This window comes from Marmota marmota, unplaced genomic scaffold (genome assembly GCF_001458135.2).
Source record: "Marmota marmota marmota unplaced genomic scaffold, marMar, whole genome shotgun sequence".
Lineage (NCBI taxonomy): Eukaryota > Metazoa > Chordata > Mammalia > Rodentia > Sciuridae > Marmota > Marmota marmota.
In genome coordinates this window covers 13,037,278-13,061,619 of record NW_026000048.1, presented here as the reverse complement: position 1 = coordinate 13,061,619, position 24,342 = coordinate 13,037,278, and the positions used below count along the sequence as shown (strand labels likewise).

General features: G+C 36.4%; 1 protein-coding gene across 2 annotated transcripts in view; it reads left to right on the top strand.

The window, feature by feature from the left end:
• Positions 1-24,342, top strand: part of Myo3a (myosin IIIA) — a 224,397-nt gene that overhangs the window by 88,144 nt on the left and 111,911 nt on the right. For both annotated transcript variants that reach the window (XM_015495223.2, XM_048812677.1), the window contains exons 10-13: positions 18,376-18,475; positions 20,442-20,558; positions 21,651-21,755; positions 21,847-21,930. In XM_015495223.2, the coding sequence (XP_015350709.1) occupies positions 18,376-18,475; positions 20,442-20,558; positions 21,651-21,755; positions 21,847-21,930 (406 nt within the window). The remainder of the gene's footprint in view (positions 1-18,375; positions 18,476-20,441; positions 20,559-21,650; positions 21,756-21,846; positions 21,931-24,342) is intronic.

Here is a 24,342-nt window from a genome sequence, read left to right as displayed (position 1 = left end):
GGGGGGGGGGGGGTCAGGGGGGTGGTACCAGGGATTGAACTCAGAGGCCCTAGACTACTGAGCCACATCCCCAGCCCTATTTTGTATTTTATTTAGAGACAGGGTCTCGCTGAGTTGCTTAGTGCTTCACTTTTGCTGGCTTTGAACTTGTGATTTTCTTGCCTCAGCCTCCAGAGCTGCTGGGATTACAGGTGTGTGCCACCGCACCAGGCTCCTAATTTTAAACTCCTGTAATGTTTAGAAATAGAGGAAGTTGGTCCTCACTGTGTTTAATTATCATCTATTTCTAAATGTCTCTGGCTGGGACTTGTCCTCCAGCCATCTGTCATTAATTTCATCATTGATTAATTACACACACTTGAAACCCAAAGCCTGCTTGGAGCCACCAACCATGGTTGCAACTCCAGTTCTCTATAGCAGCCTATATAGGGACCCAGGTGGGAGTATTTCTCTTTTTACATCTCAGTCTATATCAACACTAATGGCTGTGAAAATGAGGTAAGAACTGAAAATATCTCAAATCAGATACCAGGAACAGGAAAGCACAGTTTTGGATACAAGATAACCTAGAGTTTGCCTTTATTCCGATAGGAATCTATCATCATCCAGAAAATGCATAATGATAGCTCCATCTCTAAATGATATGACTACTTGTTATGACCAGATCTAGAGGGTAGTCTAGGAAAAAAAGAAAAAAGGAGCAAAAGTTCACATAAAGGTAATTCTAATATGAACAGAGGTCAATAATGAGTCTTGAGTATTGGAAGGTTAATGAATTTGCTTCGGACCTAGTATATATCTAGTAAGCTGTGATAGGCAAGGCAGTTAGTGGCTAGTTTGGGATATTTGGGGATGAGATATCTATTGATATGTATTTATTTCTGCTTGTGTGGATTTTAAAAAATTATTTTGGACTGCGTATATATCTGTGCATGTGTGCTTATATTCTAAGTAATATTTTATTTTAAAATATTCCAATTCTGTCTTGACTGACATTAAGAGTAAAGGAATTATTCCTGTGAAGAGCTAGAAGGAAAGATCTCCTAAAGGTTCACCCAGGAAGCAGCAGATAAATAGGAGGGGTGGTGGTGGTTCTAGCACCAGGAAATTTAGAAAAGAAATAACTTCCTTTTTCCCCGAAATATTCCTTTATGCCTCTATACACTACTTCCCCTTATGGAAAAGTTCCCAGAATATGAGCTAAATAGGTTTTAAACATGGTCTCCAGGAATTTTATATGGATTAGGCAATTGAATAAGTATTCCCCGGAGAAGGCCCTTCCTGAGTAGCATCAAATAAAGAAATTCAAAAAACAGGAAGAAAAATGCTAATGTGTACAAAAAAGTCTGTAAATACTATAATTCCAAGAGTAAATTACACTGATGCTTCAAAACAAAACAGAGTGAAAAACTATCACATTCATACAATCTGCTGTCTATGTTAAATCACATAATCAGAGGAAACTGAGACCAACCAGGAAAGTCACAGTCATTCAACAGCATGTCACGCTGCAGAGGAGCTGGCCTAAAACCCCCTTGTCCTAACATCTAGGTCAGAACCTGTCTTTAGGCTTCACCCTCTTTTTTTCTCCAAAGAAATCATACAATCACAGATTATTCTTGCTGGAGAGGAACTCGTAACATGGTTCCTTGTTTTAGAGATCAAAAAATTGAAGCCTCGAGAAATTGAATGCTGCCTTCTGAGACAATAGTCAATTAACAACCAGCTCAGGGCCATAACTCAGATGCCATTTTCCGACCAGTGCTTTTACAAGTTTCTGTATTCTTCACTAGTAATAGAAGTTAGCAATCACAAAACTGATGTTGTGGAGAATTGGGGGTTTGGTTTGATTTCTTTGAACTCCTTTCTATGGCTTACTTACAGTAGGCATTTAAGCTTACGTTTTAGCCTGTCTCTGATACACAGCAATTGAAATTTGCATCACTGAGTAGTATCGTTCACTGGTCAAAGAATCTTTGCCTGTTTTCCCTAAGACTTTTTTTTCTTTAATTATTTGTATAGAATGTGGAAACAACTGTATTTAAAATGGCAATGCCTGTAACCCCAGGGGCTCAGGAGGCTGAGGCAAGTTCAAAGCTAGCCTTAGCAACTTAGCCAGACCCTAAGCAACTTACCCTGTCTCAGAATAAAATATAAAAAGGGCTGGGGATGTTGCTCAGTGGTTAAACACCCCTGAATTCTATCCCTGATACAAAAAAAAAAGAGACAACTTATAGCATACTTTAAATGTTTGGGATATAATCATTTAGAATAAGATTTAAATGACCTGTTGACATGGGTGTCAATGATTGTCAACATGGTGATCATTTTGATATCTTTTGAAAAGAGTCCATCTCTGTGATGAGGGTAGGGGTTTGTATGAATTGAATCAAAATGAACCTGACCTCTTTTGCTTAGTTGCTGGTGTTTACAGGGTTATATTTATTTTGATTCAATTCTGGATAGTTTCTATCATCCCCTTGCTCCTTTATCCCTACCCCCTGGTACCATCACACCATCCTTTTGTACTGTCATGGTTTGATATTCTTAGTCCTTCTATAATATAATTTCTAGGGTTTTATGGTTTTTTTCTGTATTTAAATCAATTCAGTCCCCACCATAGTATTTTTTACTATTACCCACTGCCCTCTCCTGAGATCTCTGATATCCTCTTGGGTACCTACATTGTATCATCTCTTTCTGCGGTGCTTCAAACCCTGAATGCTTGAACTTGAAGTTCAGTTTAGCTGGGTAAAGGTTCTCTTGGGTTACCATTTCTTTTCCTCAAACATTACAAACATAGTTCACTATCTCTTTGGTAGTGTGCATTGGCCTTGAGAGAGCCGAGGCAGCGAGGTTCTCCCCTTTATTTGTGACTAGCATTTTTAGTGAGGAAGCCCATGAGGTTTTCAGTGCCTTTGCCAAGCAGGGTCTCACTGTGGATTCCAAGCAGTGTCTCACTGTTAGCTCTTCAATATCAGTTCAGCCTTGACACTGTGGCAGCTCAACTTACCTCAAGAGAACCAACTGAATCTTGGTTCTCCTTCATTGTTGATTGAGCCATGCCCCTTACCCCTGCTGTGAATTCAGTCATGTTTATTCTATATCTTGAATCTTTAAAAAAAAAAAAAGAGTGTAAAGTATTCTTTATTTACTTATATGATGGCATCAGAGTCATTTAAATAAAAATAAATATATATTAGTGCTGTAAATTAATTGTTATATGGATGTTGCTTTACAAAGAGAACAGCATATTGTATTTTGCAGTATGTTCATGAATTACTAATCCAGCTGGACTATTTTTTTTCAAAAAAAGTAACATACTATTGAAAACATTTTTTTGAGATTCACTTTGTCCTGATTTGATTTTCTCTACTTTCTGAATTCACCCCGCTCAGATTTCATCTCTTTCTGTTATCATATTTCTTCACTAAAGTTTTATACTTTCTCTTAAAGATGTTTGCTTTTTAAATGACAGATCATGTTGGAGATGTCTTTTGAGAGATGGGGAGCCTTTCATCTAAATGTCTTCCATGTTTCTTTCCTGTAGGACCTGTTCTCCATCTGCTTTTTGGCTTAAATGTTCTTCGTTCCTCCTCCTTCCCCTCTTCTTTTTCTTGGGGGAGGGGGGCGGTGGGCAGGGCTAAAGGTTTGCATAGTGATGAGTGTCTTCTCCAGTGGCACGGGAACACAACCGTATTCTAGCCAAACAAAAACAAAACAAAAAAACACTGTCACAGTAGTGAAAGTATGATTAGAGAGGTCTTTAGTTTGGATTAGACTGATCTTGCTCTGACACATCTACCCTCAGTTTTGAACCTTGAAGTAGTCAGGAGTCCAGGGCCACTGAGATGTGCTATCCCAGGCAGCACCCTATAGATCATCCTCTCTGTGGCTGAAAGCACAAAGACACAGTGACAGTTATCATGCAAGTTTTTATCGTATGTAGCAGCCATCACTGTCTCTTTCCTTCCTTTGCCCAGTCTCCCTAAGCCACCGACCACCCCTCTGTGGAAGTAATCGGTGGGTCATTGTCACTGTGGTTCTCTTCAGCCACCTACCCCCTTGCTCTCCTGAATGCTGAACTATCATCAGGGCCCTTTCCCACACCTCCCATGACCCACTGGTCCCTAGATTGGAGACCTCCAAAGTGTCTCTCAGTCTTTAGTAAAATCAGTTACTGACCAAGGTCTAAGGAGTTCTTTGGTTCTCAGATTCTTCTCTCTTTTAACACAGATTTCACAGTGCTTAACAGTTATGCTTTATACACTGTAGTTTGAGCCTGTGACCATTTTATTTTTCATTAATGAAAGAGACTTTTCTCTACTTTTCATTCTTTTTCTCATTTAGTGAGTTTCAAGGGGAAAAAAAACCAATTATTTTACCCTGTAATTTAACTTGAAGTAACTCTTTCTCAGCTTCTATATAAAATAAGACATGGTATGGTGGCTTACAGATGACCACAATTTTTGACACTTCTTGTCAAATTTGTGTCAATGAGATACTTAACATTGGTGTCTCTGTGGCCCCCTTTTGAGTCTCTGTGACTTCCTCAGCTAAAACAATACAGATGAAGTAATGCTGGAGTGTTTTGAAGCCAGACCATAATAAACTAAGTGTCCACTTCATGTATCTTGAAACACTGAGAGCCAGGAACTGCCATGAAATTATTGCTACATCTTGAGACCACCATGCCAAAGAACACATGGAGGCACTCCTGAACCACTAGGCACCATTCCGTATTCCATATTTCATGTGAAGGCCTTCACCCCAGAGCACATAAACAGAAAATTAATTTTGCCCCTACAATTGGGTGGTAGGGATGTGTGCATCAGAAGACTGGGACTATTTTGAAGATATTTGCTTTATAGCCCAAATAGACTACCATCTTTGGTACTAGCTATGTAAACATGATTTTAGAACAAATAGAGAATTAAATAGAGTTAAATCCATCCCTACTTCATAGTTTAATGATCTGGGTCTTAGCCTAAAAGATTTTGTTCTCGTAAGTGCTTTCACGTAAGAATGCATTCAGCAAATCTATATGAGGACATGTTTCCCTACAGTTCATGACAACTAATTTATTAATTCTTTCTTATTTTCAGCAACATTCAATGGAATATTGTTTTTCTTTCATATTCAGTATTAAAATATGCTAACTACAAATAGGGAAATTTAAATTTTATCAGATATTAGGACCACACTTATAAATTCTGAAAGTTTATATCAGACTCCTAGATTTTTATAATGTTAGTGTTTCTGATGATGTTCTAGAAACCATTAAAAATTTCCTCAATAGCATAAGCCATTTTTAGCTACATTAAGTTGACTCAAATGTTTTTAAAATATTTGTAGGTTTTCTTGAACTTTTCAATTATTTTGTAAAGAGGCTCCTGAAAACTATTACATTTTACTTCTTGGGATAATATACCATGAATCCAACAAATACATGTAAATCAATAGGGAGAAATAAAACACATTTTACTATAAATAGAACAATTTCCTGAAAAATTTTGTATGTACTTTTCTTTCCATTTTTTTTCCTTTTCTCTTAAAAGAATTAGCCTATTTGTAAAATGTAGACACACACACACACACACACACAAACCCAAGAGATTATCAAAACCTTAACCAACATTTTGAAGGTTGCAAGAAATATTGTAGTATTGCCTCTTTGTTTCTTTCTTTTCTTTTCCAAATCAGCAGTGGCCTAGGATGTGACCGAATCCAATTTTCTGTTGTTGTCATGAGAAAAGACACATTTGCATAGAAATATATTTACTACCTAATTCTGAAATATCCACAGGAGATAGGACACTGAATATAGATGATAATATCTTATTTTGGGTAGTGAAGCAAGATGCATGGGTGGAATGAAATACAGAGCACCTATTTTCCCTGAGTGTCATCACATTTTTAATCCTCTAAATACATTTTTCCATGATGTCAAATATATCCGTTGTAAAAAATATACTTATCGATTGATAGTAACTTACTGGAAAAATTTTTGCTTTAAAGTAGATAAAAATTTTAACCATTATTTTTGACAGGGAAAGGGAGAGAAAAAATTTTGAGGATAGTAGTCAAGACATAGGATAAAATATTTCATTCTTTGGGTGGAACTTGAAATATCATGCCCTCATTCTTCATTGTAGGCACGTAAAGCCTTATCTCTGACTGCTGAGATGCCCTAATCTTGTTTGCTTCCCCCTTATTTTTCTCATCTCTGCCAAAAGAAAAAAAAAAAAGAAGGAAAAAGTGCTGAGTTTAACAGAATTTTTAGTTTTGGAAGATTCTAACTCACTTTGAAGTTAGAGATTATACATTTACATAAATACAGCTGGATTTTCTTTTTAGGTGAAAAAAAATCTCAAGTCAAAATCACCTGTGTTGTACCAAAAAGAAAGTAAGGGAAGTAATTAAATACCTAACCATGCAATTTCAATCTTGGAAGCAGAATTTAGGATAGAATACCATTCTTTCATGGTTGATTCCTACATAGATTTGGCTATAAATGTATAGATATACATACACGCTTATAAACACCTGTATATCTATATTCTGAATGTATATATGCAGTTATTCTTAAGCATTCACAGGGCATTGGTTCCAGGGATACTCCACCTACTGCAATCATAGCTACAGAAATCCACAAATGCCCAAGTCTGTTTATAAAATGGGTAGGGTTTACATATGACCTATGCAAATTATGCCATATACTTTAATTATTTCTAGATTACTTATAGATTACCTGTGATAATCAATACAAAAGTAAATGCTATGTAAAAAGTTGTTATACTCTGTTGTTTAGGGGAATAATGACAAGAAAAACTATGTATAAGTTCAGTATACAGTTTTGTTTAAGTATTTCAGTCTGTGGTTGGTTGAATCCATGAAATTGGAGCCTTTAAATACAGGAAGTCAAATGATACATACATATAACTTAAATGTGTTTGTGTACATATATGTATCCACATATATATGGAGAGAGAACTAGACTGAAATGTGGGTATTGTTTCTTAGCTATGGATGATTGTTTAGTCCCTTATATTTATTCAGATAGTATGAAGAGTGTTGTGCATTCTGTTGGGGGCATGCTAAATTAAAAATGCCAATTAATACCAAAATAGTGTTATCAAGTAGATAGTTTGATATACTAGCCTGAATTTCAGGAGAGAAGACTGTGTTGGAGATGGCTTTCCAGTAATTTGCTTACTAAACTATTCAGTGCCACGTCAGTGGATGAGGTCACTGAATGTGAGTGCTGAGAAAGAGAAGTGAAGGCCCTGGGTAGAGCTCTGAGAGACACCAACATTTAGGAACTAGCAGAGGAGCCAGGATTAAAGATAGAGGAAGCCCGGGGAATATGGGCCTACTGCAAGCCACATGAACAAAGTATTTCAAGGAAAGAATAGTTGACTTTGCTAAATAGTGCTGAATATTCAAGAAAAGCAAAGTAACATTGAATTTGGTCACACAAAGCTTGCCAAGAGTTGTCTGTGCACAATGAGGTAAAGGCAGCCCAGAGGGGAGAGATGGAGGAGAGAGAGAGAGGAGATGTGGAAGAAGAGATAGGGAATAAGAACTGTCCCTCAGAAGCTCAGCTGTGGAGGAATGAGAATGGAGCAGCCTTTGTCAAGGATGGAGGATCAAGGGAGAGGATATTTTAAAGGTCAGAGGTACAGGGTGCCATTGTATACTGGTAGAAGGAAATGGTTGATAATGCATATGGCAGGGATCATTACAGCATTGAGTCCTGGGGGTAGCAAATGTACAAGTAGAATAGTTGGCCTTTGCTCAAAGAAGGGACCAGGAAGAAGGCAGAGTAAGTTGATGCAACTTCTACTTGTTTAAAATTACTCAACGGAGTATGAGTTATGGTCATCAGCTGAGAGTTCCTGTACAAATTTTTAATCTGCTCCCAGCCTCATGCTTTCTTCTGACATTGTTGTAAATTTTTGAATATATATTTATCTCTACACACTAAAAAACATCTTTAAAGATGAATATGTGAAAGAGGAAGGGCTCTGTGAATGAAGAGGGCAATTAAAACTTTAATGGGTGCCGAGTGACTATGACATCTGTCGTTCCAGTTGTTGCCACAGTGATCCAGTGATGGGGCTCACCAGGCTCACGTCTTTTCTTCTCCACCATCATTTAGAAACAAGACACTGGGGTGAAGGAATCAAACTGCAGATAGGAAAACTAGTCTTCCATCGCACACACCATCGAAAGAGCCTGTATTCCCATTGGTACTACCAGTTGTCTTTGTTACTGGAATTTAAAGATGGATAAAAAAACGAACACAAAAACATTGATGAGATTTATGTTTAACAAAGGATTGCTATTCTACCCCAGTGGCTCCTGAATCACCTTATGTGACAGAGGCTGATATTTACAAGAGTATTTTTAACCAAAGTAAAAACAAATAAAGCTGTTCTATTATAATAGTACAACTAAATAGTAAGGATGAGAATTTAACACTGGGCAGCATTAGTTGTTTCTTTTTTGAGTGTGTTGAACTGAAATGCAAGTGAAGCTATAATCACCACCCCTGAGGGTATTTGTGACCTTTGTCAACACAGAAAGAAAATATTTATAGTCTGAAGCTATGCTTCTCCAGTATTATGGAGTAAATGGAAAATATAATCTGGTTAACAAGTTGTACTTTTCACAAGAGGCCAGAAATCTTAGAGGATTCTGACTTTGCTTTCTCCAAGCCTTACAGAAAAATAAACATTTAATAAAGTAACAAGAATGTTAACCAATTCTGTAAAACAAAGACAAAAGGAAAATACTGAAAGTGTAATATTATCTCAAAACATATATACTTTTTATTTGAGCATCTCAATTGTTTATAACTAGAGCAAAAAATAAATAAATCAAAAAGAAAGAAAGAAAAGATGGTCCCTTAGTAGAACATTATTTAGTAAAAAAAAAAAAAAAAAGTGAAATATATTCACTCTTTCAGCCAAGAAACATATTTCAGCACTCACCATTTTAGAAACCTTATCCTCATGGGGCTTATATACCTATGGGAAGACTCAGACAATACCTATAAATTAATAATAATATAAATTATTAATCATTTATGTAATATCTTAGGTAGTGATGCATTTTAAAGAAAAGTAGAGTGAGGTCAGGAGGATTAGCAGTCCTGTGGCTGGGGAAGTGGAATTCCAATGTCCAAAATGGTCAGCTCAGACTTCACAGCCTCCAGTGTGGCTCTCCATCTGGGCAGAGTCTCTGAGGGAGGAGCGTGTTGAGTGTTAGAGATGGTTATGATTTAGGGGAGGAGGCTGTGCCCACCTAGGAGCAGAAGATATGTCAGAAATCTCTGTAACTTCTCGTCACTTTTGCTGTGAGTTGCTCTTTAAAAAGTCTATTTTAATAAAAAAGAAAGAAAGGAGGAGAAAGGAAAGGAAAGAAAAGAAAACCTCTTCAATCACACTTCTTTGGAGTGTAGTGACTTTCCCTCTAGGACTCTAACACATCTGACCAGCCTCTTCAGCCTCTTCAGTCCTGATTTCTAGTCTCAGGACTGATGTGGAATGTTTGAGATTTCCCTCCCTGGACCCTGATATCTACTCATTAATTATTTTAATCAGCTACAGGTGACTTCCTGGCTCATTCATTAGAGTAGTTGTCCAAAGAAATTTCTTCTTTTTAAGCTTCCAATATCTATTTCTCTCTTCTTCAGGAGAAATGAACATAACTCATTTTGGTTCCTTCCCATCTATCTCAACATTTGAGTTTATTTTCACCTAATGTTATGCCAGATTTGTGGGACCCCATAGACCTCCAGGAGCCGAATCCAATGCAATCACACAGAGTCTTTATTGCAAGCTCGAGCCTGGACTCACAACCATTCCCGACACAGCGGTCCCAGGGAGTGAGCCCCAGTCCTTTGTCCAGTGAGATTTTATAGGTTTTGAGGGGATACTCTATGCATCACAACATCACACAGCAAATCATTCCGTACCGTGGGAAAGTCAAACAACTCTTATCATTGATTAGCACATTCACTGGCAGGAACAAGTTGTGTAGGGGTGATTGGCTAGTACAAGAGGGGGGTTCATTTGAACTGATTGGTTTAGGCCACGAGGGGTGTACGTGCTAAACTACATGGTTTCCCAACATGTTATCAACCACCATAAACTACTTGGGGGTCATCTGGCATTCCAGGTTTTTTCCCTGTCTCATGCTGATTGGAGATTGCTAGGGGGGTTGCTAGGGGTCCTCACCTGGCCTAACTGAGTCAGGGACACCTGGCGCCTCAGACCTCTTCTGTTACTTATAGACAAACAACTCAGCAGGGTGGGTATGTGCTTAGGAGTGCTCTGTGGGTTTTTCCAAGGACAAGGGTCAAGCCCCCTTCCTTAGGACAGGCCTTGAGGTAGAAGCTGCTGTTATTTATTTATTTTTTAAAATGGAGTCACATTAGTTTCTCACTAACTTCTCAGGTACCCCATCTCTCACTTTCTGGGGGAGGGGCGACTTTACTATTTCACAATCAACCTTCTTATCTTGTCTCTTAACTCTCTTTCCTTGGGTCTTTGCTGCATTTTTCCATGAGAATCTTTGTCTCCACTGGATCCATATTTTCAGCTTATCAAGTCTTATGCCTCCTAAGTTATCAGTTCCTCAATTGCTTTTTTTTTCCCTCCAGCTATAACCCATTCTGCTCTTCACTATCAACTTCTCAAAGGGATATCTGAGTTTATAGAAACCTTCCTTATTTTGAATTGTTGTTATCAGTCTCTCAGAAGTAAGATGGCCAACTTTTGATCCTGTTCAACTTCCCTTTTTACATTTCATCCTATTCGATTTTGCTGTGTTCTCTACCTTTATTTTTTAATGTTTTTATTAGTGCATGATAATCATATATAACAGTGGGATGTGACATTCATATATGCACATAATTTACTCCAATTCCTTCCCCATATTTCCTCCTTTTCCTCCCCACCTCCCTCACCTGTTCGCTTTCCTCTACTCGTATGCTTTTTCTTTTATTCTTTTAACGTGCGCATTTTTTAACATCCTTTAAATCTATTTAGCTTACCCCTTTGGGGAATGGAAGAAGGTGGATCAGAAGAACCCACCATCTCATAGCAGCTCCCAAAGAATGAATCAAAACAGCAATTTGGCTGTAGCAAACTGAGCCCAGAGCTAAGAATTGGGAAAGATACTTCCACTTGAAACTGTTAAACTGAGCCCTAAGATAAGGAGCCTGGCTAACACTGGGGTGTGGGGGGGTGACTGAGATGGATTAAAGTCAACTCAAATCTGGTGATCCCTGAGTCACCTCTTCCAAGCCTAGAAGGGTCTTGAAGATAGGGTGATACATGCTACACAACTTCACGCAGCACAGGAACTGAGGCTCCCAGAAGAAAGGGTAACAGAGTTGGCTAAGCAAAAAGGGAGAGGAGATCCACATACAGAATGCCCTAATAAATTTGACTGGTTTGGGTCAGAGTAGAGAACAAACAAACTTGCACAATGTCTGAAACCCTAGAAAGAAAGGATTTTATTTCAAAAATAAATAAACTGGCACTCACAAGGTGGTACAGTGAAACTAGACAGTAAGGCTCTACTCCTCCACAGAGCAGAACCCACCAGTGAGAGAACAGCTGACCAGAGAGCCAAATATGGTTTAATAGTAATTTACTTTCTCTAATAACTAGTTTCTCAACCTATTCAAGAACATCACCTCCATTTCCCAGTTGGATTAGTGAACTCTGGAGAACATTTTCAAGAAGCCTTTTTTTTAAAAGGTTTATGAGCACGTGGCTTCTTTGTTTTGAAGTGGTTGTACTTAACTGGGGATTAGTTTCTCCTCTTAGTGAGGTGCCAGAGACTGCAGGTAGCAGCAGGTTCATGCTGAGTGGGAATATGGACACTTTAGGTAGTTGACCAGCCCAGGGCATTTAGTAAAGGGAAAGCAACTAACTAAAAAGTCCCCTTACAACAATAGAAGAGGTGAACATTCCATCACACTCCATCTGATGGGAAGAAATGCAAGCAATATGTAAAAAGGCCCCACTTCTACATAACATTGCAACAAGTGATCCCATAGGTCCACAGTGGAGGAATGCCAGATAAATAAATTTAGAAAATTGATCATTAAAATGATCAGTGAATTAAAAGAAGACCTAAGGAATGAACTACAAGAGAAAATACAGGACATGAAGCAACATTTTAATAAAGAGATAAAAATTCTGGAAAGGAATCAAACAGAAATATCTGGAAATGAAAGACATGATGAATCAAATGAAAAATTCAGATGAAAGCATCACCAATAGATTATAGACCATGGAGAAGATGGATTTTTTCAGGACTTGAAAATAAGATATAAAACCTTGAAAACACAGTCAACTTTTACTTGATTCATCTACTCTCTCCTTGAACTTCTCTCTGTAGCTTTCATGACGTATAACTTTTTTCCTTGTCTTTCCCAGTGTTACTGGCCTTAGTTATCTCCACCTCTGTCAATGGCACCATCATCTCCTCAGTGGACATAGAGACTTTGGAGTTCTGAGAAATGTTAAGGAGATTAAAACAATTTGGTGCTGGAGTGGATATGGGAGGTGAGAGAGATGGAGATGTCTGCTGTGTACAGTTAAATGGATAGTTGATAGTGGTATCAGTCAATGAGACAGAAAATGCCAAGACTTTCAGATTTTATGAGGGAAGATCGTGCTTTGTTCCTGGACATTTGGAGCTTGAACACATTTAAGACTTCTGTATTTCCCAATAACCATGTCTTCCCCAATGTAGTTTCTTCAGCCTCCAACCTCATGCACTCTATCCCTCTACCTTCTGGTCGTAGCAGATCATCTCTGTCCCCGGGGCTTTGCCCTGCCATTATCCCTGTATACATGTTGTTCTTTCAGATTTGATCACCCATCAATTACCATCACACCCAAATACTCTTTCTCAGGTTACTAGAATCCTACTCTTACTTAAACATCAAGATTAAATGAAAAATCTACTAGAACCATACTTATTTTACCAGAATGGAATTAATTATCCCCACCTTATGATTTCCATAACACTTCATCTATTACTTCGGTTGGTGCTCTTACCATATGCATTGTATTGTAAATATTTGTGTTTGTATCTCCCACGAGACTGAAACTCATCAAATGGAGGATCTGGATCTCATTCCACCTACAATAATCTTACAACACTAGTCAATGCCTTGAACATAGTAGGGTCTCAATAAACACGGATTGTGTTTAATTGCACTTAGATTTGTATTAATATAATACTGATACAAAAAAGTTCTCAGCAAAATTACCTTTCAAAATCTATTATCTATTAATTTTTGTAAATGCAGAGATATTTAACTATCAAAATTTTTTTCCTACACTTCTGCTATATGGATTTGATATGCAGTTAAATATGACAAAGCAATGTATTCATATTTAAAAACTATATGATGTTAAAAACACAGGCATTCACCAGAAAAATAGATAATAGTGATTGATTCAATGACGTCTAAAAATTAGGGAAGCATTTAGATGTACTGATGAAAACTGAGGTTTACTTACTCATTTAAAAAATAATATTACACTAAGAATCTGAAAATAAGCAATAATATACTAAAAATCATTCAGAGATTTTTTTTTTCTGCTCAAACCTCAAAGAATTCAGTTTGTTTTAGGCAAATGCATATATCCTAGTAAGGTAATAATGAAGATTCCAGCCACTAATTGTAAAGATGAAAAAACTTAGTTTCTGCCCTCAAGTTTCTCTCAGTCTGCCTGAAATGATGAGCATATATAGACCTAATTAAATTGGAGAACTTCTCTGCTAGTGTCGTATTCTCTCTGAAAAGTCCTTCAATGATTCCACAGAGAGGTTGAATTTGAGCCAGACTTTGAAGGATAAGTAGAATTTTGCCAGGCATAGAAGGAAAATAATTCCAGGTAGAGAAAACAGAATGAATGAAATACAGAGCCTTGAAAATACTTGGCCTATTGAGAGAGGTTCTGTACAGAGATGATGGATGGCTCGTGATGTTGCAAGACTTATGCAGGATTATAGAGGCTTTGAATTTCATGCCAAGGAAATTGTAAGTTGTGCTGTAGAAAATGGAGAGCCATCTGGGGTTTTTAGTCATCGTAGTAACCACATCTTTTCAAAGTTTTTGACAGTTAATACCAAAAGCATCATGGAGAGTAACTTCATAGGAGAGGAGGAGGGGAGGATATCAGCCAACCAAATATTGATTTCCCTGTTCTTCACCATCTACTTGTTGTCATTCTTCAGGAACAATCTCTAGCTGCCAAATGGGCCCATAACAGCAGATTTAAAAAATTCAGGGCCCTCCACCTCTGTTAAATGGATAATTTTATTTTTTTTCTCTGTTTTCTTAAAATGTATACATCAAAATGATTGTGCTTACATAACTCTCTTTGGAAATAGAGGAATAAATGAGATGATACCTGGTCCATTTAGCAAATGTGGAAACCAACTGTGCAAATCCTGTGCCAGAAGTTGTGGTAGAATACATTGCTTTTCATTCATCTAATATTTATTGAGGATCTGTTGTTTTAAATAATCCACTTGTTTATGGACTATGATAGGGAACTAAAAACTTAAATCTTTTGAGTCTTGGAACTCTCATTTTAATCAGGGATTTAAATGTTAACTGTGTTATCCATACAAATATTAGTGCATAATTATAAATTGTATGTGCAGTAAAAATTATGAAGGAATTTAATTAAGGATGGCAAATAGGAGTAAGACACTATTCCTAGCAATAGAAACAAGTCCTTCATCAGGTGACTTGCAGATATTTTTTCCATCTGCATTTTATTTTCTTAACAGTTTCTTTTGCAGAACGGTAGTTTGGAATTTAGTGAATTCCAACTTACCAGTTTTTCCTTTCATGGATAGTGGTGTTGGTTTTGCATCTTAAAACCTATTGCCAAACACAAGGATATCTATCTAACTTACATGTTGTCTTCCATGAGTTTTGTATAAGATACATATGGATTCAAACCATCTATAAGTTTTACATCTTACATACAGGTGTGTGGTCCATTTTGAGTTAATATTTGTGAAAGAGTAATCTCGGCTTCTCATATCTTCCTTTTTTCTTATTTCATGTGGTTATCCAGGTGTTTCAGCACCGTATGTTGAAATGAACTTCCTATCCTTGGAAATGTATATTCTAGTAAAAGGATAATACCAGTAAACAAATGGGGACTGAAGTGACTTAACCAAATTTTTATCCTGAAGGATGAATAGAATTCTGCCGAGAGATTTAAAAAGAGGAGGCATTTGAGGTACACTGTGAACACTGAATGAAATTTCATCACACAGATGAGGCCAAAAAAGGAAGTCAAAACAAAGGGGTAAATGGAGAGAGCTCAGAAGATATAAAAGAAACAGGAACAGATTCAATTAAGCTCAAGCAAAAAGTGTTTTGCCGCAAATATACCAGGAAGACAGTGTGGATGGTATTATAGAAGGCTTTGAATGCTAGAATGAGGAGTTCCTTTCAGTGAGCCATTCATCATGTGTATGAGTGACTATTATTTGCCAGGCACTCTCATAGATGATGGGAACACAGCAGTGAATCATGCTAGTACTCCATCTCACCAAGTTTACAGTCTGACAGGAGCAAAAAAACAATAAACACACACAGAGAGACATGAACACACATGAGAGAGAGACAGACAGACAGAGAGGCAATATAAAAATAAAGCATGAAGAAGCTGTTGGGAAGTTCTGGATAGAAGATGTTAACTTACATGGACTGCCCAGGAAAGGACTCTGATCAGTGTAGTATTACAAGAGTTCTGTAGGAAGTGAGGTCCCCCTTCATAGATATCAGTAGAAAGTGCATCCCAGTCAGAGGGAACAGCAAGTCCAAGTCTGTGCCTTAGAAACATGCCTAACATATTTAAGAAATGACAAGAAAGACAATGTGGATGGAAAGAATTAGCAGAGGAGATACTAGAGAAAGAAGGAGGAGTGACAGGAGTGGGGGCTGACGCACATACCCTCTAGGGCTTTGTAGCCCATGTTGAGGCTTTGGTTATCGCTTGGTAATGGGAAGGCAGGGCTTCACAGCAGGGGAGTGGCATGGTGGGACTTATTTTTAAAAAGTCTCTCTGGCCACATGTTGAGAAGAGTGTAGGAAGGCAAAGGTGGCAGCCAGGAAACTACCTTGACCTGTCGTTGCCATCTTGGGATGCAACATGGTGGAGGTGATAGTGGTGAGGAACATCTAGTCCTAGATAAATGTGGTGATGGAGCTTATGGGATGTGAATCTAGATTGCATGAGAAGTGTGAGAAACAGAAGAGCCAAGGGTGTCTCTGAGGTATTGGTCATGAACACCTCAGAAGAGTAGAACCTCCATTTACCGAGCGAGGGAGTCACGGTGGAGGGGCAGGTCCGGGCCAGCGAAGGCCAGAGGGTAGCTTGGGAGGTGGTAAGTCCACCTAGTAGACTTCCAAGTGAAAGGTTAAATAAACAAGGGGTGCCTAGGTGTGGAGCTGTTCATGCAGGAGTGGCATTTACAGCTATGAAAAATAAAAGGAAATGAATGTGGAGAAAATATAACTCCAAGCACAGAAGCTCAGGAGAGCCCAAAATGTGACAGAAAGTTAAGGAGCAGGGGAGAAAAAAAAAAAAAAACTAAACTGCAGAAGCCAGTGAAGCAAGGAAGAGAATCAAGAAAAATGTACTGGACTCTAAGACAGATGTGTTCATGACAGTGTTGGTTAGAGGCTGCTTGTAGGTTAAGTAAAATGAGGACTTAGAATTGACCATTGGAGTTGGGCATGGTGGTACATGTCTATAATCCCAGCGACTTGGGAGGCTGAGGCAGGAGGATCACAAGTTCAAAGCCAGCCTCAGCAACCACAAGGCACTAAGCAACTCGGTGAGACCCTGCCTCTAAATAAAATACAAAATAGGGCTGGGGATGTGGCTCAGTGGCCAAATGCCCCTGAGTTCGATCCCTGGTACCCGCTCCCACCAAAAAAAAAATAGAATTGACCACTGGTTTTAGCAATGTGAGGTCATTAGCATCATTAACAAACAAACAATGACCAAAAAAAAAAAAAAAAAACCTGTTTCTGTAGAGTATGAGACGAATGCCTGAAGAAATATAAATTATTTTTTTTAAGTTTTTTTGTATGAAGCAAAGAAATGGAACCGTAAATAGAGGGAGCTAGAAATCAGAGGAGGTAGGGGTTTTTGCTGTTTATGAGACAGGTGTTTTGACAGCTGAAGGTGAAAAACAAATGATGGAGGAATGAGAAAAGCAGCCGAAGAAACCATGCCCAGTAGCAAGTGAACATGTGGACACTAGTGCCCCAAAGGAGCAGGTGACCTTGGGGGCTGCATTTATTTATAGAGTTCATTTCCTTTCTTTTTAAATTTCTTTCAGTACTCAGGTGTGAACCCAGGGCCTCACACACACCCGCTCCATCCCCAGCCCCAGTGGATCTAATTTGTTAAGCAATGAGAAACCCTTCAGAGTCTTCTGAGGGAATGTTATGGTTCTTAGTACTCCTTACTTATTCTTTTCACTTTGTACCAGTGGATCAAACAGGTGCTTAAAAGTATGTCCCAAAATAAACAATGAAAATACAATTCTCCTCACAATAGAGCAGGTGTCCAGAAAAGACTAAGAAAACCATTGCATTGAACTCAATGACTTCTCTTAGTCTCCACGTTACATCAAGATCTTGGCAGAATTTTGGAAAGTCACTAAAATGTTCCTCTTTGAAAATAAATTTTCTGGTACTCCAAATCAGGTTTTTAATATGTCAGTTTAACTTTTTCAAATTATGATGTTATTTATTTGTATTTCTGTTAATTTTGCTGAATTACCATTTAAAAATTCATACTTTATATACAGAGTTACAAAAAATTGTGCTGTGAATGGATAATCATGAATGTAATGCACTCCACTATTGTCATGTATGTAAGAAATAAATTTTAAAAAGGAAAAAAATTACCATACTTTGACTACCAGTGACCAAATACTACATCAGACAAAACTGAAAATCCAATAAATGAGAATATTTCTGACTCACCACCTCATAACAGATTGAACCACACATAGGAATTTTTAAAAAGCTGTAAATTCATAGAAAATTAAGAACGATTCTTGACAGAAATCATGGACCCTTTTGATCATTCGTGAATAAAGTTTTATATGTCGTATTTTCTCAGTGGAGATGATAAAATAAGCAGCAAAGATCAAATGTATTAGGGTATTTTCTGGTATGCTATCACTGTATTTAGGAAACAGAATCATGGGGGTTTTTCATCTCATGTATCAAAAAAATTATTTCTGCTCTGATCAGTAATAAGTTCTTAAATCAGAAATGGTTTTTCTCCACAGACATGAACGTATTCACACAAAGAAAGGCAACTTAAACAGATCTCTAATTTCCCTTCTGAAGGATGTAGATGATTTAGCAACCCTAGAAGTTCTGGATGAGGTAAGAATTCAGTTTAATTAAACTTAGACATTCCAGATTTTAAAACATTTATTGGAGTGATGTGGACAGGGAATTCTTTGAATTTCATTGTAAGTCTCATGCTTTGTCTCCTAACTTCCTGATTATCTCTTCCATCTTCAGTTTTAATATATAGAACTCAAATTTCTAGATCCTCCCAACCTATGTCATTTAAAAAAATTTTTTTTTTAGTTATACAGGGACACAATGTCTTTATTTTGTTTATCTATTTTTATGTGGTGCTGAGGATCAAACCCAGTGCCTCACATGTGCGAGGCAAGTGCTCTTCCACTGAGCCACAACCCCAGCCCCCTAAAGTCATTTTAAAAAAATATTTATTTTTTAGTTTTAGGTGAACCCAATATCTTTATTTTTTTAATGTGGTGTCGAGGATCAAACCCAGTGCCTCACATGTGCTGGGCAAGCACTCTACCATTTTTTTTTTTTTTTTTAATGCTCAGGTGAAAAGGTTGTGAGGTTCCCCCAAACATAAGTTGTTGTTTCACAGAACTTTCTTCTTAATTATTTCTGGTAATCCCAAAAGTATCATTTACTATGTGCCTCTTATAGCCACCACATATAATCCTCTTCTGCTCCATCCCTCAGTGACAGTGCCCAAAAGCCTCTATGATACCTCAGAAGCTTCCATTGATCCTGCTCAGACCTTCATGGGATCAGAAATCCCCTGTTCTCATCCAGCTTACCTTGTAGGGCACTGAATTCTGTTTGTAATTTCTTATTCCAATTATCTCAGTCCTAGTTTAAGTATCTTGTGTAAAGGGTGCAAAAAAAAAGCCAGTAAATTATAATATGAGCCTTCTTTCCCCTTATCCCTCTTTATTCCAGATCATCAGATCATTAGAGAAATAAATGTTCTCATTTCAGTAAAAGTTGGGACTTCTATCCTGCCTCATTAATAGCTTTTTGTTTCTTAATATTTCTAATATATGTCTGAATATTTTACTCAGAAATACAACAAATCAAGAGCCCTGTTCTGAACAGAAGTAATCTGCTATATATCAAACTTTCCAATTATGTAAATTCCTAGGCTTGTGGATTATAAAGCTTTCACTAATCATGTTGCTGACAATATATTATTAATATATTAAGTACTGAGTTTGTTTCTTTCCGTTGTCTAGGTTATATTTTGTTCATTTTTTCATGTACTATATAAATGATGATTTCTGACACTATTAAAATTGATCCATTTGCTCACATGATTTATCAACTATGAAAGTTACTTTTTGAATTTTTCCCTCCCCTTAGACATTGGACTGGTTAGAAAATTTGATATATATATATATATATACATATATATATATATATATATATACACACACATATATATAAATATATATACATATATATACACACACACATATATAAATATATATACATATATATGGATATACACATATTGTTTGTAACATATAATGAGTTATGAGAATGCATTATAACAATATGCAACTTTGTGTTAATAATGTGTTATGTCTGTCTATATGTCTAATGTGTTATATGCTTGTTAGATAAATTTCAAGATAATAAATAAATGTAGTATATGAAGGAAAGAGAAAGAACACTAGCAAAGCAATTGAAAATATAGTGAATATAATTTTATTCCAAATCAAAGTAATTCAACAGCTTTGTGGAATGTAACAATATGTATGTGTGTCCCGTATTTTCTGTGTGTAACATAGTATCAAGCATAGAGATATAGTATGTCCTTTGGAAAATGTGGTTTACAATGACATTCTTCTTTGGCTCTCAGAAACCTAAGCAAATGCCTGTTGAACAGATGGGTACCAGCACACCTGATGTTACATTGCTTACTATGATTATGTTTCTTTCTAATTCTTCATCTAGATTCCAGGTGTTTTACTTATTTTTATTTACTTTTCAAATTGTAGTTGATTTTTAGGAGAGAGAAATTATTTTTATTTTCTTGCAGAATGCAGTCTCAGAGCAGCTTGAAAAGTGTTATTCAAGAGATCAGATCTATATCTATGTGGGAGATATACTCATTGCTCTTAACCCTTTTCAGAATCTGGGTCTTTACTCTACAAAGGTATGTGATGTGTTTGCATTCTCTTACTTTGTACAAATAATTATGTTATTCAGATTCCTAATTTAAAAGGATGTCAAAAAAATTTATACAGCGCTTTAAAAAAGAAGTGATGTAGTTACTGTTAAAACATAAAGATATGAAAAATAGATGAAGTCAAGTCTAGGTGCAGCTTGTGGTTTTCCTTGTTCCAAAAATATATTTCAGAATGTTAATTATATTCAGTAACTGGTAACAGTTCTGTACTACATAGCATCTTACTAAACTGATGTCTATTTATATACTTAATATCTGTCTCCAAACCAATATTGAAGAATCAAAAGTGCAACTACATTGTTTATGTGTATAATACATACTTAATGGCTGCAAAACTTCTTGTGACTTTAAAAGTTCCTTTTCATTATATTGATTGGCTTTCTTACTATGATATTAGAAGTGTCTTATGAATATGAATATATAATTATCAGTGATTCAACCCCAATGGTTTAAGTATAGAGTTACACTTGGCTGTTTTTCATTTTTAATTGGACCTATTCTTTTCTAGCTATTTGCATACTCTAGAAAATTATTTAATATTTTACCTAATAGTTATATTTTGCATGTGAAAACTATATAATGTTAACCTCTACCAACCTAAAATTTAGAAGCCTTGACCTAAGTTTCAGAAGAAGTTAGGCTTTAGCAGATTTCTGTTGCAAATTAATTGTGTGATCTTGTACAAATCAAACAAGACAATTTAGTTTAAATGAAAGGAAATAAAATAGAGGCCATATGCCAGGCATTATTATATCCAAGAAGTAGTCAATAAAATGATACCAAATTATCTTATCAAGTATTTTTAATTTAAACAAGTAATAGTACTTTGAAGCCTTAAGTTTTGCTGCAGAAGTGATATGAATATTTTATTTTGCATTAACTTACAGTTTGGGCATACATGTATATATGTGTGTGTAATATTTTGTTGGCGTGTAATGGTATTTTATTCATATTCTGCTAAAAATTAGTGTTTTATCTGTGAAGAGTCCGGAGTTTAAACAAAAGCAGAAGCAAAACTAAAAAGTCCTATAAAACATATATATATTTTTTAACCTTTAGCATTCCAAACTATATCTTGGAGCAAAGAGAACTGCCAACCCTCCTCACGTTTTTGCAATAGCTGACTTAGGATATCAGTCCATGGTCACATATAATTCAGACCAGGTAAGGCGAGTAAAATTCCCCTCTTGGTTTCTTGTGTGCCAGTTGACTTTTCTGAGGATGAAGTCTCACCGTGTCCTTTTTCCTCATGCAGTGCATAGTTATTTCTGGAGAGAGTGGGGCTGGGAAGACGGAAAGTGCTCATCTTTTAGTTCAGCAACTGACGGTGCTTGGAAAGGTACAATTTATTTCTTCTCTGTCCTAGCAGAGGTATTTGTTGTATTTCAGAATTTCATATAATTAATTAGATTAATATTCCCTAACTCCCACATTCAATAATGGAAATTATAAAGCACAATTGCTATCATTTGAGTTTAAAATAGAGCAAATAATATAAAAGGCAGATACATTTTTCTCAAGCAAGGCTTTATGAATGTGACCTTTCCCTGCTTAGCCCCAAAGCACTTGCTGAATGCCTTTCTCTCTTTGCTTTTGTTGCTAGCAGGTTAAAATATAGTATTGCACAAATGTCAATTGACCTTAGTATTATGTATATATTAGGAGTAATCCATGACAAATTGAAGCTTAAAATTACCATTGTCAGTAGCATCAAACAAAACAAAACATGCACTATGTAAATATAAATTTTATAAAATATGTGCAGGATTCATATGTTGAAAAATTAGAAAAAAATGATACATCTAGAAAGAACTAGATAAATACAGAGATATACCGTACTGATGTATCAAATGGTTCAATATTATTAAGATTGCAATTCTTCACAGATTGACCTGGACATTCAATGCAATAACAGTAAAACTCCCATAAGGTTTTTTGGGTGGAAATTAACACACTGAATCAAAAATATATATGGAAAGACAAAGGACCTAGACTAGCCAAGTAATTTTGAAAAAGAAAGCTGGAGTATTGATTCTACTTGTTTTACAGATTTATTAAAGTTAATAATGGTCAAGAAGTATGTTATTTTTATATCTATTTTATTATCATTATTGACTCATAATCATACAAATTAGTGGGTTTGACTATAACATTCCTATACATGCACATATCATTCTTTGATTGTATCGACCTTCCCTACCACCCTCTCTCGTCCTCTCCTTTTCTCCTTCCCTAATAGACCCTCAAGAAGTATGTTATTAAAGGAAGGGTGAAAAATGATTAATGGGGGAGAACAGAGAACACATATTTTTATTTTTGACAAAGGTGCATAGTCCATTAATGAAGAATTAATTTTTCAACTAATGGTGCTGGGATAATTGCATATGCCAAAAAATACCAAAAAAACATGAACCCCAATCTAGACCTCACAGATTATTAAAAAATAACTCAAAATGGATAATAAACCTAAATGTAAAATCAAAAACTATAAAACTTCTAGAAGAAAACTTAGTAAAACTTCTTAGAACTCTTGAGTTAATCAAAGAGCTCTTAGATACAACATGCAATGTATAATTCGTAAAAAGAAGAATCAGATTTTACCAAAATTAAAAGCTTCTAATCTCTGGTGACACTGTTGAAAAATGAACACACAAACCACATTCTCAGAAAATATTTGCAAGTCACATATCTAATAAAGCTGTATTTAGCTGTATCTAGAATATATGGAAACAACTTTAAAACTCAATAAATCAAATGACAAGAAATAGACAAACTATTTGAACATTCACCTCAGCAAAGATGATATGTAGATTGCAAATAAATCAAAAGTTGTTCAACAGACATTTGAGAAGTGCATATTAAACCACAATTAAACACCATTAAGCACCTATTGAACTGGTTACAATTTGCTTTTAAAATTGCATAAGAAGTGCTGACAAGGCTGTGGAGCAGATGAGACTCTCATGTGTTCCTAGTGAGAACACAGTGTAGCACAGCCACTCTGAAAACAGTTTGGATGTTTCTTATAAAGATAAATTACACTTACCACCCAGTTCAGCAATCCTTCTGCTTATCCAGAGGAAATGAAAACCCACATTCACACGAAAAATTCTATTGACAATTATTTAGAGAAACTCTATTAATAAACTCCAGAAAGTGGGAAAACCCTGAACTAGAAAATGGGTAAACCATAGTGCATCCATACAATGAAATATTACTCAGTAATAAAAAGGAATAAACACTGATGGAAGTGATAAATCTCAGGGGATAAATCTCCAGTGCATGGTGCTGAGTCAGAGAAATCAGAGTCAAAAGACTAATGTGCCATAGGATTCAACTTATGCCTCATTTTTGTGATTTTGAAATTTCAGGAACAGAAATAGATGGATGATTGACAGGAGCTCAAAGTAAAGGGAGGGATTAGCTCCGAAGGATGGAGACATAATTGTGAAGGGTGAAGGAACTGTTCTATATGCAGACTGCAGTGGAGATTAAGTGATTGAATGTTTTTCGTTTTTTTTTGTTTTTTTTTTTTAATTTTTTATTGTGGGTTGTTCAAAACGTTACAAATTTCTTGGCATATCATATTTGACACTTTGATTCAAGTGGGTTATGAACTCCCACCTTCACCCCATACACAGATTGCAGAATCACATCAGTTACACTTCCATTGATTTACAAATTGCCATCCTAGTGTCTGTTGTGCTCCCCTGCCTTTCCCATCCTCCACCCTCCCCCCTCCCCACCTCTC